The 18684-nt window shown below is 35.3% G+C and overlaps 1 protein-coding gene across 9 annotated transcripts in view; it reads right to left on the bottom strand.

Annotated features, from left to right (window-relative positions):
• Nucleotides 1-18684, bottom strand: part of LOC118199468 (RNA-binding protein Musashi homolog Rbp6-like) — a 1078296-nt gene that overhangs the window by 24101 nt on the left and 1035511 nt on the right. For 7 of the 9 annotated variants that reach the window (XM_085822043.1, XM_085822040.1, XM_085822041.1 and 4 more), the window contains exon 12: nucleotides 10372-10425. The exons of the other annotated variants lie outside the window; for them this stretch is intronic. In XM_085822043.1, the coding sequence (XP_085678169.1) occupies nucleotides 10372-10425 (54 nt within the window). The remainder of the gene's footprint in view (nucleotides 1-10371; nucleotides 10426-18684) is intronic. 9 annotated transcript variants of the gene reach the window in all.

The raw sequence follows: 18684 nt of genomic DNA on the forward strand, positions 1-18684 counted from the left end.
TACAAGCATTCGTCACCTTTAGAAAAATACTCTTTCCCAAATACCTCCATCACTTTCAGTTTCCTGAAATGCTTTCTTCTTAATAATCAGCAACTATAATTTATATGCATAAGATCATGCACTCATGCAAGTACCTAAGAGTGCATAAAAGAAATGTTATCGGCAAAAGCGCTTTTTCAGTATGATTTTTATTACTATTTATTTATATTATTTCATATAAGTAGTACTTGGTGTTGGTGTATTTAATTATGGCAAAGCACACTAGGGCTATCTGCCTAAGGGAAGGGATGCCTTCTTTCTAAGGGAAACTGGCTCGTATACACGTTAGCCATGGGGAAAACCACGAAAACACCCATGCAGCCAGCCCGTTCGCGGGATTCGGACCTCAGACCGAACTATCAGTATTCAGCGACTTTACCGCTCGGCCGCTGGTGGGCCCTCATATAAGTAGTACACAGAAGTAAATCGAACGACTATATTTATACAAACGTTATGATTTTTCAGTTCGACAGCTTTCTGCTAAGTCTGCAGTATACTGAAATAACCTGAGGCATCTAATTTTATTCAATTAAGTATTAATAAGTATAAGGTTAACATAAAGCATTACTACGCAGTCATCACTTAAAGTTTTTATTCCATAAATGTTGATATTGTGGAAAACTCTTTATTATTATTATTTGTCCGCTGCCCCGAGAGAGGGCGCTACCAGCTTTCTCCCTCTTCCTCTCTGAAGGAAAATTCGAACTGGTTACTCGGTTCCTGGCTGCCGTCGGTGAAGCACGCACTCACCTCTCTTTCCCCCCGTGATGTTATCGTAGCTATAATATGACTTGATTTTATGATTTTTACTCATGCGGACTTGCGAACTGAAAAATGCTCATCTTGTAACTAACTACATGCAATGTGATTGTGTATAAGTGAATATATGTTAAAATATATGTCATCCTAGAATTAAATATAAATGTTAATATTACCGAGTCAGATTTTGTTAACATTCAACGTGCAATGAAAAATGGCATCCATTAACAACAGCCATAAATGGTGACTCGTCAAGTTAGTGAACACGTGCCTCCTGTAACCTGCTTGCATCCTCAAGTTCTGTGATTATAATGTGCTATGAAGTGAAAATTATTTCTGTTCATGCAAACTACTAGCGTAATCCATCATTATTTTCATGTCATCAGTAATATAGTGTGAAAAACAGTTGTGCCTGCTTAACAACGTGCTTGTGAATTATCATGTCTCATGTAAATCGTCAAAGTGCTTTGAAGTGATCTCCATATAAATCGTACAACGTGGTTACATATCATAAAATAAGTTTTTTCGGAATATTTTTTCTATAAGTGAATTGTGTTGTGCTGAATCTGCTGCTGACTGAGCAAATATTTCTCGTATAATTCGGAGGTAAGCCACTCAAATTCTTAGTATTACTTATGCTTATATACGGATAGCTTACCTGCAAAAGTGTTTCTCTCACGTTAATGTTTACATTATTTATTTTGCACTAGTGTCGTATGTGAACTTATTAGTGACTGATTATTGTGTATTTACTTGTGTCATATTGGCAATATATATTTGTTTTTGTGAATCATGGCTACACCACAACCCATCGCAGACGATCTTAATATTTCACGTGTTTCCTTCAAACCTCCCCCATTTTGGAAGGTCAACCCTACTTTGTGGTTTGCACAACTAGAGGCCCAGTTTGATATCGCCGGAATCACTGTTGACTCCACGAAATTCAATCATGTGATATCTGCAATCGAATCTGATATCCTCAACAGTGTTTGTGATATCGTTTTACACCCACCTGTGACTGGCAAATATGATACACTAAAAACACGCTTAATTGAATTGCATTCTGAAAGTGAGGAGTCAAAGATACGTACACTTCTTCAAGGGCTAGAACATGGCGATCAACGCCCATCACAATTACTTTGCCGTATGCGAAACCTCGCTGGAGAGACCGTTGGAGAAGCTTTGTTGAAATCCCTATGGATATCCCGTCTCCCGCAAAATACACAAAGTATTCTTGCTGCCTTAAGTGATGATCTTCCAAAACTAGCAGTTGTAGCTGATAAAATTACAGATCTCACAACTCTCCCGCACATAAATAGTGCTGCTACGGCATCTACCTCTCCCATTGAACAGCAAGTTGCAGAGCTGACAAAGCAGGTAAATGAACTTTCGCTAGCCCTCAAAAACAGCCGTGAGTGTTCCTGTGAACGAAGAGACTATTCCAAACGCAACAGTAGGCGTAATAGATCTAGTGGACGCTATCGACAGTATAAAGAACCGTGCAACAACATCTGTTTCTAGCATACTAAATTTGGTTCCAAGGCACGATTTTCGTGTTTCTCAGTTCAATTTCCAGCAGTCGGAAAACTAGATCGGCGATCGCTTGCCGGCCAACGTTGCGACCGCCACATCAATCGAATTCTTTTGGCCGATTCATCCTCAAAGCTGACTTTTTTTATTTGACACCGGAGCCGATTTATCTGTCATTCCCAAGAGTTATGTACCTAGGCAGTCTCGGCTACGGGGGTATAAAATCAGGAGCCTGGCGGTTCCAGAGCCCGGGGTTGGGTCATTTGTATGGCTGGACCCCGGGAAAAAGGCGTAACACGTATACCAGATGGTTCTGTAGCTTGGTATGGGACGGCACCGAGTTTGCTAGGTAATGTCCTGATGGGACGCGCTGCCTGTGTAGTACTGGCGGGAGCATTTAAACGACCGGTCAAGTCCATCAGGTTTTCAGGTCACACCTCCGTCGAAAAGCCGAGAACAGGGAGTGGTGACCCCTCCCCGGCCCAGTAAGCGGAGGTTTTTTGGAGTTATTCAGTCTGAGGATAAGATCCGGTGTGGGACCCGGTACTTCAGACATTAAGGAATTAGTTTCAAATTCCTAAGTGGTTTTGTAAAATTGGGCTGAGGCTAAGTTTTGGATTTGTGTCCCACGACTCCAGTCCATGAAGTCGAATTCGTTTTATGTGGCCTACCTGCCACGACCTCCCCCTGCCTGATATGGGAGTTCACTGTAGGTCGATTCCCTCAGTTGCGTAACTATTCGCAGGAGAGGTGTACAAATTTTGATTGATTGATTCCCAAGAGTTACAGTCAGCATGCCAAAATACCAACTGCATTGGAACTCTTTGCTGCTAACGGCACTAAAATTGCAGCGTATGGCACCAAACTTTTGACCATTAATTTAAACTTACGTCGCTCATTTACTTGGCCTTTTATTCTGGCAGACGTCAATCAACCCATCATAGGTGTTTACTTTCTCACAGAGTTCAACTTACTCATAGACGTTAAAAACAACCGTTTTTAATTGATGGACAAACAAAACTATATTCTTGCGGTAAACTTCTTAATGTGAACCCGCTCAGTACTAGCATTCATATTTTGATGGGTAACTCAAAATTTGACAAAATTCTTGCCGATTACCCTAGCTTGACGAATCCTTCGCAAACTTTTGAGAGGCCACCAATGTCAACGATTTTCCACCACATTGAAACTAAAGGACCTCCTATTACCTAGAAGATTATCTCCAGAATTACTTCAAGCTGCACGTCAAGAGTTTGATTTTCTCCTATCAAAAGGCAATATTCAGCCTTCAAAAAGTCCTTGGGCAAGCCCCCTGCACATGGTTCGTAAGGCTAATGGCGACTGGCGACCGTGCGGGGATTATCGTCGCTTAAATGCCGTTACAATTCCGGATCGCTATCCCGTACCCCATATTCAGGATTGCACTCAAATGTTTTCAAGAAAGAACATATTCTCAAGACTTGATTTAGCACGTGCCTATTATCAAATTCTTGTTAACCCTGCAGACATTCCGAAAACTGCCATCACAACCCCTTTTGGTCTTTTTGAATTTTTGGCTATGCCGTTTGGCTTACGAAATTCAGGCCAAACTTTCCAACGTTTTATACATGAAGTTTTATTTGGATTGGATTTTTGCATCCCTTATTTTGACGACATCCTTATTGCATCGACTAGCGAAGAAGAGCACATCCGTCATCTTCGTCAAGTGTTTGATCGTTTGAATAAACATGGTTTGCAATTAAACCCTAACAAATGTGTACTCGGAAAACCATCTGTTTCATTTTTAGGTTGCCTCATTACTGCCTTAGGTGTAAAACCCCTGCCTGAGAAAACGAAAGCAATTGCCGACTTCCCAAAACCTACCACTATTGTCGAGCTCAGACGTTTTTTAGCCATGATAAACTTTTATCGCCGCTTCTTACCAAAGGCAGCCGAGACCCAAGCTTCACTGAATGAACTCTTAAAAGACTCACGTAAAAATGATAAACGCCCTGTTCCTTGGAACGACGAACTTAATCAGGCATTTGAAAAATGTAAACACGATCTTAGTAATGCTGCAACTCTCTCCTATCACTCTCCTAACCAAAAGCTGAGTGTTATGGTCGACGCTTTTGACATTTCCATCGGAACTGTCTTAAACGTTCGACATTCTAATGACTACCAGCCGCTAGGATTTTTCTCACGTAAGCTGTCCCCTACAGAACAAAAATACAGCACGTATGACAGAGAATTATTAGCTATTTACGCAGCTATTAAGTATTTCAGGCATAATCTTGAAGGTCAACACTTCACTATATTTACTGATCACCGACCTCTAACTTATGCATTCACATCAAAATCAAATTCTGCTTCCCAGAGACAAATTCGGCATTTAAATTATATAGCTCAATTCAGCACTGATATTCTGCATATATCAGGTTCCAGCAATGTCGTCGCGGATACACTCTCACGTATTCAGGGCATCGATACCAATGCACCACTGGATTTCACGCTTATTGCTCACTCGCAAGCCACTGATGAGGAGCTAAAACGTCTGAGTGAAGACCCAAACTACTCGCTGAAATTCCAGTCATTACAACTTACTCGGGACTTCCAACTATTGTGCGATACCTCCAACAACAGACTGCGACCTTATGTACCACTTGAGTTCAGGAAAAAAAGTTTTTGACTGTTTTCACAACCTATCGCACCCAGGTATCCGGGCTTCCAAAAAGCTCGTACAAGAAAGATTCGTTTGGCCATCCATGCTAAATTGCCAACTGGACTCGTTCCTGCATTATGTGCCAACGTTCAAAAGCTACCCGGCACACACATAGCCCTTTGGAAAAAATTGCGATGCCATCCGAACGATTCGACCATGTCCATATATACATCGTCGGTCCTCTGCCACCATCTGACGGTTATCGATATCTACTCACCTGTATTGACAGATTTACTCGTTGGCCTGAAGCTTTTCCCATTCAAGGACATCTCTGCTGACTCTGTGGTTCGACAATTCATCACCGGTTGGATTGCACGATTTGGTGTACCATCAGTTGTGACTACTGATCAAGGTCGACAATTCCAGTCACACCTTTTCGCTTCTCTGACATCTATGCTTGGAATACGCTGAATCCGCACTTCACCATACCATCCTTCCACCAACGGTATAGTGCAACGCTTACATCGCGACCTGAAAGCAGCCCTGAAGTGCCGTAATGACACCCGTTGGACTACTTCACTTCCTCTTGTGCTTCTTGGTTTGCGTTCTTCTTTCAAGCAAGACCTCGCAGGTACATCCGCTGAACTTGTCTACGGCACACCTATTCGATTACCATCTGAGTTCTTTCAGCCATCCTCTGCTCCAGTCGATCCAGCATCCTTTGTCCAGACTTTCCGAGAGGCGATGAAGAAGCTGTTTCCGACTCCTACTTCGGGCCACAACAAATCTGCCCCTTTCGTGCACCACGCACTGAGCACTTGCACTCACGTGTTTGTGCGAAACGACGCGGTCAAACCACCCCTCACTCCTCCATACGATGGACCCTTCAAGGTCTGTGCACGTAACAATAAGCATTTCACCGTTCTCGTGCGCGACAAGGAAACCGTCCTGAGCATAGATCGTCTGAAGCCTGCTTTCTTCGAAGCTTCAAACACTCAGGTTCCTGTGACCAGCGATCCTCCTGACTCCCCGGATCCAACTGCTACTCCGGATACTCCTCCTTCGACCGACCTTACACTTCCTCCCAGTGCTCTACCAGTCGTCACACGATCGGGAAGACGTGTACGCTTCAACACCAGATATTTGTGAACTGATTTTTTTCATCGTACCTTTGGTACTCGGGGGGGGGAGGGAACTCTTTATTATTATTATTTGTCTGCTGCCCCGAGAGAGGGCGCTACCAGCTTTCTCCCTCTTCCTCTCTGGAGGAAAATTCGCACTGGTTACTCGGTTCCTGGCTGCCGTCGGTGAAGCACGCACTCACCTCTCTTTCCCTCCGTGATGTTATCGTAGCTGTAATATGATTTTCTTGATTTTTACTTATGCGGACTTGCGAACTGAAAAATGCTCATCTTGTAACTACATGCAATGTGATTGTGTATAAGTGAATATATGTTAAAGTATATATCATCCTAGAATTAAATATAAATGTTAATATTACCGAGTCAGATTTTGTTAACATTCAACGTGCAATCAAAAATGGCATCCATTAACAACAGCCATAATATTATTACTATTATTTTCTCATTTATTTATTTAAACTTAAAAATTTATAATTAATATATATATATGTAATTAATATAATATATATATATGTAATTAAGAATATATTAATAAGCCCATAACTTGCTCTAAAGCTGCAAAGTAATAAACACATAATTTATCATTAGAAAACTTTGTAATGCCATCTCCAAGGAACAGAAATTCAATTAAAACCATACGTTATTATAATAAATAAATTTTATACGGTGTTTTAATTAGTATTTTAAATTAGTATTTTTAGACTTGTATTGCATTACTTGTATTACTGCAATCGAATGTAAATATGTTAATTAATATTAACAAACAATATATATATATATATATATATTAGTATTTCTAAACTATATATATATATATTAATATATATCTATATACTAAAGGATTATTTAGTGCATTATATCTTTTGATAAAGGTAGTAGAATTTTAGTGGAATGAAGTAACTTACAAGCATATTTAAAAAATGAATCTTGAAATTTTTTAAAATTAAATAAATTGAAAATGGAAATATTTAAAAAATGAAAATTTAATCAACAAACCAAGTAATTATCGTCATTGACCGGAAATTGGTTGACTTTTCAAGGGGAACAAATCAACCCCAATAACAATAAATGCGAAGGTGTTTCGTCTTTTACTCAAGTAAGAATTACAGGTATTTAATATGATGAGTTCAAGCTAAGTAGGTAGATTTTAAGTGAGATGAATTTAAGTTAAAGCACTGTACAGAATTCATTATGAAATTGGTAGTTCCGTTAAGTTTAAAATGAATTTCAAAATCGTGAGATATTACTGTAAGACACTAAAATTCTACTACCTTTATCAAAGGAGATAATATACTAAATAATCCATCAGTAAATAAATTATTATTTTATTACTTCGCAGCTTTTGCGAAAGTATTAGGCAATTTATTACGGTTAATTAATATAGTATATATATATATATATATATATATATATTAATGAAATAAATAAAGATACAAAATGAGAAGTAATGAAATTCAGGAAAATACTGAATACAACAAAATTCCCTTATTAATTATTTCTACCAAATCTTGAAAAGATTTAAGGTGATTAAGTTCAAAGAAAGGCCTTCAAAGCTGCTAGTTCTAAAAATTCTGTTCAAGTAATTTTCACACAAATTAAACAAAAGTAGTTAATTTTATGTCCATAGATTTCTTTCCAATGTAATCGTAATAAAGTGAATAGATGAAATATGAAACTCTTTTATATTTTTGATTGCAGTGTCGGTTATTTCACACATGATTTAAAAAGTTAATTCAGCTTCAAGAAAGGGAAAATGAGATGTACAATACATTTTATTAAAAAATATTTATGCAATTGATAAAATGTTCGAACAATAGAAAAATTAACAGAATTTTTAAAACAACTAGCTCTTTAATCTTCAAATATAATCATAGCATACCGCGCAGAATGAAAAAAATTGAGAAAAATACAAAATTTTCAACTAGATTACAAAGTCTACAAAAGTTTTATTCAAAAGTAAAAATATTAATAAATTTAAGTCCTTATTTTTAAGTACAGAAGAGGCTTATCGTAGGGTTTAGGAAACAAATTAGTACACATGAAACAGCAAGGAAGAAAGCTAGCAAAGTAAATTCCGAATTTTCGCTCTGGACAGCAAGTTGTTACAATGTTGCCTTTTTTCCTGTTTGCTATTACAGGTATGAACCCGCCAACTTTTTGTCCCTTTGCTACTTTGTGTGAGTGGTATATGATCACTGGCTTTCACCAATAGCAGCACAACAAAAAAGGTCTTCTCAAGATTTTCCCCAATTAATGTCATTGCAGCTCTCTACACTGGTGTTCAAAATTAACAGAATTTTCACATTCTGTCGATTATTCTCAGAGATGATGCACAGGTTTTAATAAAATCTGGGATGGACATAGGTCGATATAATAATTAAAAGTATAAATGAATAAAAATAACACTAAGCAGCAGATCATGATACACAAGCATAATCGTACTTAGGGCCCTTTAGCGCCGAAAGGTCTAAAACAGAGACTGCAAAAATCAAACAAAAACAGAAAGCTAATGTGAGGTATTGTATCCTGTAACTGTCAAACAACTCTCAAAATATCATTTCATACTGCTAATGAGGCAGTTTATGAGTCCCTAGGGCAGTCGGTCCCACTCCTGCCGCAACGCTGTTTTCAAATGCTGGAGAGTTCTGGAAGCGAGAAAATGATAACTAAACGCCCCAGACATGTTCTGTAGGGTTTAGGTCTAAACATCTGGATGGCGATCTGATTAACACCCTCATTTTCCATAATCACAATTCTTTCATCAGATTAGCCCGATGCGAACGAGCATTGTCGTTCATCAGAGTAAACTAAAGGTCAACTTCCATTCTGAAAAAGGCGAATACGGCTCTAAGATCTCTTCCTCTAAGACCTCGCAGAGTCACAGAGCCTCTGTCAAAGGCATGAAAGGTCAGCACGCCCGTATATTATTTTTGATTATTAAATCACCGCTACCACACTGACTTTCCTATGATCTTGACGTATTTTCATCAGAAGAGAGCCATGAGCTCACTACTTGTGCTCCGACATTCGAGAATGGGACTTTTATAATAGCAGAGAACTGATAGCTTCATATATGACCGGCGTACGGCACTCACGTTTTTGACAAAGTTTCCGTGACTGCTTCGCGGTATAAAGAAGAATCTTACAACACTAAGCGTACCCTTTTAGGGAAAGAATTAGGCCTCAGTTGCTTTTTATGAATAAAAACGCTCGTACAAATAGAGCTAATCTAGTGTGTGATTGCGTGAAAAGTGAGAATACTCAACTAATTGGTAGTTCAGCCAAATCTCCAGACCTAAACCATAGAGAAATGTCTGAGACGATCTTCAGCAACTCGTCTTCTTCCTCCGAGAAACTTCCTGGATCTAAAACCAGCATTGTTGCAGTAGTGAGATCGACTTCCATAGAGACTAAGAAACTGTTTAATTTCCAACAGGCAGCCATGCTGTGAAGAATTATATGAATGACTGTTAGCTTCTTTTTTTGCTCGATCTTGCAGCCTCTATTTTAGACTTCCTTGTGACGCTTCGCACGATCATGCGTGTATATCACGAGTATTGTATACGATCATGCGTGTGTATCACGATTATATGATGTATTTTTTGCAATATAATCAATATATGTCTATGCAGAATTTCATTAAAATCTGCCTATCAGTTCTGGAGATAATGGATCAAATGTGAAAATTCTCATAATTTTTAACATCGACGTGCGTTTTCTTTAATAAATTCAACAGATTTTCCAGTAAAAGGTTTAGTTCGACTGATAGAGGCTTACTCCATTCAAGGATTATCATAATGCGTGCTCCCAGAACTTTGTCGTGGCACAATTCCTAACTATAGATACTAGAGCATCAGCTTAGATTTTGATTGGCAGAGATGGCTAAAGATATCTTATAGAAAAAAGGAAAACAAATGATGGCTAGTCATCTTGAACTCATGCTCTGTATTCAGGGTTCTTAACATCATACTATAGTTCCTGGATTAAGAATTAAAAACAGAAACAGCCGATAAAGTACTCAACTTGTTTGTTTTATTAACGCTTATTAATTTTAACGCAAATTAAATAATTTATTAATAAAACGTAAATTTAATGATTTATTAATTCATCATTTTAATGCACGTATTTTTCAATAAAGTACAAAATTTGCAAAACATAGTTAAAATGAATGTTATGAAGAGAATAGCACAAACAAAGAGCCAAAAGCCGACCAATAACTTTAAGGAAGACAAATGCTTTAAGACGACACAAAACAGTTACCTGAAAGTGCTTGAGTTAGTAGAGGCGGAGACGTCTGTTGACCATTCAGCTCCACTGGAAGCGAGCAAAAGGAAAGGAAGCTTTGTTAGTAACAATGCAGGAAGTAATAACAAAGGAAGATTAGCTACTACAAACTAACACGCTTTATCATAACATGCCGCCAGGAACTCATGCTACAAGTTTTAGATAATACCATCATTAGTGAAACTGCTGATAGTATTTCAGAAATGATTACATTTTAAACTACATATGTACAAAGAGTTTCAAAATAATTACATGGTTAAATATCTCTTTAATGACTAGTCGTAGACCCGTGATTCCGGCTAAACAAATGAAGTTGCCTATCAGATGATGAAAACTGTAGTCGCTAGACAAATTTTAGGGGGGTACAAAAATTAAAATGTTTACACATGGCTTCAGCAGAGGAAATTCTATTTAGCAAGTGACTCCTTTATCCAAATAAAGATCTCTTTTGCTATCAGTTGTGTAATACGCAAGATCGGCTAAGAAATTATGATTGAAATTATATGACTTAAACATCTTTCCCTAGTGAAAAGAGACGGTAGAGAATTTCGATTGTAGGTGCCGAAAGAGAATCACCTTAGATAAAGATTTCGAGTTTTCGAATTTCTAAAAATGGAAATTTTAAACCCACATCTTAAAAAGGAAGAACAAAGAGACATGCAAAAAGAAAAGAATTCTAACACTAAACTAGTTTCCTTCTGTAAATTTGCCTTTGTAATTATAAGCATCTAGAGATTCTCATACAAAATACACTTGGAAGAAAAATTAAAGGAACAACTATAAAAAATCAGATAATTTGAGCATGGAACCTGTAGTAGATCTTTATTTTGCCGTGTCTAACATATCTTCAAAATGCAGAATTACCTATTTCTGCAAAAAAATTAATTTAAATAAGAGCATAGGAAATAGGATACAAAGCGGGGGTTGAGAAAAAATTTTGCTTTAAATTTTTAAAGATACGTAAAAAAAAATAATAAAGAGTATAGTCATCCCTGACTGACATGCGAACTTTGCAGCGATTTTTCTTACTGTGTATATGATTGTCCAGGAGTTCCCGTGGTAACAAAGTCCATTCACAAAGGATAGCGTCTTTAAGCTCCTGGAAACTGCTAGAAGGGGGCTGAAAAGATGTAAGTCAGCGCCTTAGTGCTTCCACATATGTTCTATCAAATTTAAATCCAGAGAATATGCGAAGGACTCCACTCTCTGTATTCTTTCGCCCTCAAAATAGTCACAAGAGCCGCGCAGATGTGGAAGAATATTATCGTCTATTGAGGAACTTATCGATTGCACCCACAAAGAAGTAGATATAAGAATCAAGAATCTATAATCTCTTCATATTTCAGCATTCACAACAGCACCGGTAAAAATTTGTAGGCCAATGGGGTCATTCAAAATGATGCCCGCCCATGCCATCATTCAACTAATTTTGCAGCGATGCCTTTTAAGAATATTTTCAGGTTTATTTCGAGTGTTTTGTTCCCTTCAGATTATAACGCGTCTGAGATCACTTTCCAAACAAAAACGAGACTTATCAGTAAAAGAGCATTTGCCTCGAATCCTACTCACTGATCTCTTTACAACTGCATTTCGAAGCCCAAGTTAGTTGAACACAAATCATGGATTTCCTTGCCATGTAACCCTCTTTTATGCAGCCTGTTACTCATGATAAATCTGGATAGTCGAGTTGTACCTAAGGAGTAATCTGGTTTAACCTCAGTTGTCTTTTTTTTTTTTTTTTTACCATTTGTTGCTAAATTACGATCCTGACAGTATATTCGGCCATCAGCTTGTTGTCTGCTTATATCACTAGTGTTTTAAATCAATTCTCGCCATGACGTTTTTGGCTGCTTTTAGGTCTTTACAGTCCTGTACCATTGTCTGTCCTGCTTCCATTCTCCCAATCGCAAGCCATATCTCGCAATTTGTTTGTTGCCTCCGTAATGATGTTTTTTAATTTCCACAAGCGAAAATTTTATTCAGCTACTCGTACAATCCTTGAAATTAGAATCTTTTGTACTCTTTTCTACATGTGCCGAAAGAACGGCCGCATAAATTCGCATAGTTTGGCGTAGAGAATGTTAATTTGATTGTATTACGTGATAATATTGACTCTGAGCTACCAATCAACTACTTTTCATTAGACATGATTTCCCAAAATTAACATAAAGCACACTTTTATAGTTGTTTCTTTAATTTTTGCCATCGTACACAATGCATAATTCATGTTTTCACTTTAAATACATAGCTTATGTTTGATTGACATAATAAGTATCTTTTAGAAATCTGAACCCGAAACTACATACGTAATAGTTATGTTCAGGAATACAGTATATGGTCTCCAAAAATTTATTGTTAGGTGCCTCAGATAATTGTGCTTGCATAAGGTTAGACTTTGGGAAGGGGGGTTATGGGAATTGGTTTACTATAAGAAAAATATTTGTTTTTGATAGATTTTCTTTTTGACGGGTAAGGTACAAAAATTTAAATTTCAACTTTTTTACTAAAGGTTGAACAAAACCGACACTATCTATAGGCTTATTTTATTTTATAATTTTCTTAAACTGGGATCGTTAGCCTAAGATCAACTCTTTGAGAGATACCTAATCATGCAATCTTTCTGAAATATTCTATATGCACCTATTAAGAATTAATATTGATGCTACAGTTGCAAAAAAGAGAGAAATTTAAAAAATAATTAACTCATTATAAATGAAGGAATCTATAACAATATTCACATAACAACCAGTTTAAATTAAGTACAGAATAACTCAATCCATTTCATAATCTACATATGTATATATTTTAAACAATAAACATCTTTAAATAAGAAAAGAAATTGGAATATAAAAAAATAAAAGCTCCAATACTGATATATTTCCATTTGTGGAAACAAACCCTGATAATATTAATCATTTAAAAAATTCTCATACAATGTACACAGTAAAATATCACATACACAGACAGAATGAGACAAGAAATACCCTTATGATTTACTAAAAGGGTACCTTCATCACAATATGTTAAACAATGAATTCAGAGACAAACTCTAAAGGGTTCTTACCTCGAAGTAAAGTCCATGGGGTTCATTATCTACCCCTCCGGTCGCTACAACTACAACTAACTACGACGGATAACTAAAGAGGTAACTACAAGTGAGGATATCTACGTTTATTTTTCTCCAGAAAATAAAGTTTCTACGAAGAATAAGAAGACTATAAAGGACTATAATCTCTTAAAGACCTGATCTTCAGGACTACCAGGAAACGAGTGATTTGGATCTTACTGAGGGCTACACTAAAAGAATAGTTTGTATAGCGCTAGCAGTAAGAAGAATACTAAATAAAGGTATAATGCTAATAATAGAGAAGGGTACTATAAAAGGTTTTGTAGAATACTATGGCTACTACTTGGCAGGAAATAGTACTAAATGAGAATTAAACTATAATAATACTATACAGTTAAGAATCATAGGATACAGTACTTTTTACGACACAAGACTACGTCACCAATATTTAGAATTTAAAGCGAATAAGCAAAGCTGGATGGGCTAAAACACGACAGTTGATTAAACAAAATGCTTTGGTTTTAAACGATTGTTTCACAGCAAGCATTTGAAAGAAAAGCGTAATTATTTTACTAGTTGAAAATACAAAGCAGCACAGCAATTCGTTGAGCATTTGAAAGATACCTGTATATCGAAAAATGATTTAGGATAGAGTAAATAAACTCCGAGTATACAAATAAATCTATCCTGGGATCTTAGCACGAGTGAAACACAGATTAAAAAATAAATTTTATGTGCTAAATAAAATTAATCTTAGTGAATGTATTATGAAAAATAAAAGGCAGAAGGACGTGAAGCACAATAAATAAAGGGGCACGCTTTAGATTTAAAACAAAGGTAAGCAGTTTTTGTAAGTTTATGTATTATATTTTAATTTTCAATACAGCGATGTTACCATAGCAAAAACGTGTTTATATTAGACAAAGTGTTCATTAATTTTCACACTGCTCATCAATATCGACACTTTCTTGAAAATGATCATTTGCATTTTTTTAGATATGTATATGTATGTTTCTAACAAACACTGCAGCTTAATTGGAAGTACATGGATAAGCATTTTGTGTTTGATGTCATCAATCGGCAATGATTTAAACATTTTACAAAATTCAAACACATATTTTACGCCTAGTTTTATCAAAATAGATATACTGGATAAACTGTACTTACATTTTTAGGTATGACAATGTAAAAAACGAATATATCAAAGCTACAAGTAAACCAAACGTTACAGATATTTACAAAAGTTATATCTGATAATCTGTAGAATAATTATGCTATTATATTTAATTTCAAAGTTGAATTGAAACATAAAACATTAATAAAAATTAAGTATACAATAATATTCGTAAATTTCAAGATGCATGTAACTTACTAAAAAGCCATCAATTATTAATGAATGATCCATTAATTAATTATTAATAATTCATTAATGATGTAAAATTTACTGCAACTAACATCCTTTGTTGCACTACATTCCTAATATGTAAGCATTGTCATCCGAAATATAGAAAGATACGCAGTATTGAATACACGATCTACAGAGTCTAAAGGGTAATGTGCATCTACTTCGTCATATTTCCATGCAACAAAAGTACAAAATGCGGAAAGGGTTCATAACATTTTGGATAAAACATTTCTTCTGTCTCTAAAGGAATCTAATACTACATATAGGGATAAGTGCGGTTTAAAGATAAGTCCAAGAAACGTATCATCTAAATGTTCTAGGATTTCCCAAAGAACTCTGAAATGTGACACAATAATAACCTATTTGGGACATCATAATGCAGACTTATCTATTTTAAAGTTTTGCATTTACATTTTACAGACCAATAAATTGAAATATTTACTTAAGACTGCCGTCTTAGAAGAATCATCGTAACTCAGTTAAAAATAATCTCTGGGATTTGCATAACGCAACTTCGAACTTGCCAACTACATGTATTGAACAACCAAGATATTTATTATACTCATTCCTAAGCTCTGTTTAAGCAGTTTGGGACTATATGATTAGCGATATTTTAAAGGCCCTCAGAGTATATTTCTCTCATTTTTAATGAAAAAAAGAGGAATTGTATTGTACCCTAAAATTATGGGAAACTGTCACAGTTTTGGGTCTCTCTAAAATCTGCGGAGACTTTGGCAGTTATCAGGCTCTGAAGCAGATAAAGCAAATTTAAGCACACACGACAAGTTCATGATCCTGTATAAACAAAATTTGTTACTGAAATTTATTAATCAGTTTTATTCTTCTATTGATCTTTATGGAAAGATCAGATGACTTAAAACTATTTAGGCAAAAGAAAAACTGTAGCGTCAAAACGACTGTTACAGAATTTCTGAGAGAGGGGAGACCTATGAAGTTTCGATAATCAACCATGGTGTAAAATCAATCAAAGAATAGCAAAATTAAGAAAAATTATAAATCGCCAGGAAAAAAGGGCCATTCAAACAACTGATTTATGATAAAGATGAGTAAAGACTATTCCGTAGTTACCATTGCTTCATAGAGATACATAGAGTAATAATGGCGCCAAGCCTTAGCTGTTCCATAATTTACTTTAAATGAATAATAGCGTTTGCTGCTGCAGATATTAAAAGATATCCTTATAAATTTTGTAGAATCTATTTTTCGCTTTAAAGAAACATCATGTCAGGCAAATAGGCATGATATTTTGAATCTTCGGTGCAAGCTATTATAAAAGTTTAAAAAACTGAATTAAATTGCAGTTTCGTACTGATTACACCCAGGTTTATTTGAAATTATAAATATGCAAAACAATTATCTCATAACTCTTTCTGTATATAATCCTTACGTAAATATTTGCTAATCTGCGCACTATCACCTATTGTATTTGTAGATCTAATGCGTCAACTATATTCGCGATTAAACAAATCTGGAAATAACTAAAAGATTCGCCATTGAAAATTTACAATGGATGAATAAAACAATGATCTTTTCTGTCGTAAAATGAGTAAAATATTCTAGAATTTAATAAAACCATTACATATAATTCATTATATTTTAATTAAATAAGCTTATTTTCAAAACTAATAGAGAGCTTTAACATATACTCCAGCTTATGGTTTTTGAAATTTTAAAATCTACAAATGATGTGCATAATATTTAAAGATAGAAATGATATACATAACATATAAAGCAATTAGAAATCAAACTTACTTATCATAATTAAATAGCACAGGAACATACATAATTTGCCTACAGTGTATGGTTCACATTATAGAGATCAGTCACGTTAAAAAGGCTAAGGAAAACGGTATGTGCCATTTTAAGAAGCAACGAAGCAAAAACAACATTACCGAACTGCATCTAACATTGCTAGGTACCAAAATATCTCAGAAATCACTGAGTTTTTAGATTATTATAGCTCTTAAAATTATTTTAAATGCTTAATTCTTTAACAGTTCATTTTCAAATATATGAATTTTAGATAGATAAAAAGAGAATTCAGTTTTAGAGTATTATTCAAATTAAGCAAGATTTAAAAAGAATGTAAATTAATTTTTTTTTTTTTTTTTTTTTTTTTTTTTTTTTTTTAATTTTGAAAGAAAATATTTCGGATTAAGACCTTAAGCGAAAACTTTGTAAAGTTCCTCACTTTTATCTCGTTGAATGTAATGTCAAGGAACCTAGTGAACTAAGCGAACTAAGCTAAGCGAATAATCGTAAGTCCAAGAACAGAAACGTAAACTCAAGAAGGGTTACTTACCCTTTATTTGCTCAAAATAAAGATTTAACAGTCGGCCTCTATCTCAGGGCGTACAGGATAAGCCTCCACTTAAGCTTGAACTCAAAATGTAAGAAATGAGAGCTAACTAATGACTAACTAAAGAGATTTAGCCGAAGCTAACACAATTCCCTCAATACTAAATTAGCCAGCAAAGCTATCAAAAGGCACGTAATACAACCGAGCGTAATAACAGCTTAGAGAGATGTAGCCCAAAGGCAAACGTACTCTATCCAGGAATCCTAATTCTCTCAGGCGAAGTCAGTGGAACTATTCTTAAATACTATTCTTCTTCTCATTTGCATTTAACGCGATTCTAAAAACTCATTCTGGTAGGGAGCTGTAATCTGAAGCTAGGAAGGATAGGAAAGAAGCACAAACTTAAAATAACTGTTATAAAATTAAAATATACCTTACAACTTGAAATGCTATTTCAGCATCTTCATTTAAAAATTAAATCACAGAAATAAGAACACCATTTTAATGTTCAGAATTGCAGATATAAAAAAGTCTACCAAACATACATTTTTGATTGGTTAATGGATTAAAGGCAAAGCACAAAGCATTCGAGGGCTAATTGCCAAAGGATAGAGATGCTTTCATAAAGAATCTTTTCAGGGAAACTGGCTCATATTCACATAAAGAAAAACAAGCAAACGCCCATGCAACCTGTTTAATCACCAGGATTTGAGCTAGTTTAAATTCAATCGAGTTTAAACTTGGCTAGACGTTTGACTGCTGTCTTCCAAAATTTGTTTTGTTGACGATTATCTAAGGTACTAAGCTAACATATTTGCGTGAAAGAACCCACACAAATTGTGTGAGGCTAATTTATTTCCTCAATTAAATTAATTGTTTCAATCAGTTAAAAAACAGCATTATCAAAGTAAATAGCCTGATTACAAACACTGCCTGAAATTGTTTTAAGAATAGATTGTTATACAACTTTGTTTATAGGTACTAAATCTTTAGATGTATCTAAGAAAGGTATTTCTACAAGATAATAATTTGAGTAAATGCATGAACGTAAGTGAGATTTATATCAATGCAAAGATGCAAAAAATAATGTAATAAATCAGGTGTACTGACATTATGCTTAGGAACATTCTACATAAATTATATTTCATGTCTTTCAAATGCTCAACAGGACTAGAAGTAGATCATGCACAAAACATGAGTTAAGAACTGAACTACAATAGAACTACACTAATAGATCTAATAGAAAGATACGCAGAAAGGTAGAGAAAATACGTTAAGAACTCAGCGCGTGAAAAGTTCACTACAACAACTACATACGCATCCATAAAAACAATAGAAACTAGAACAAGTGGTATTTTTATTATGTTACAATAGGCACACAGTCAGCATTTCCCCAGCATAAGTCTAATTCACACACTACATCACCACTAAATCAACTACATCTTCAATACTGCAAAAAGAAAAGAAAATAACAAATGACTGTCAAATCAAATCAAA

The sequence above is a fragment of the Stegodyphus dumicola genome, chromosome 8, assembly GCF_044657685.1.
Source record: "Stegodyphus dumicola isolate Sdum_Otavi_A_Nest chromosome 8, ASM4465768v1".
Classification (NCBI taxonomy): Eukaryota; Metazoa; Arthropoda; class Arachnida; order Araneae; family Eresidae; genus Stegodyphus; species Stegodyphus dumicola.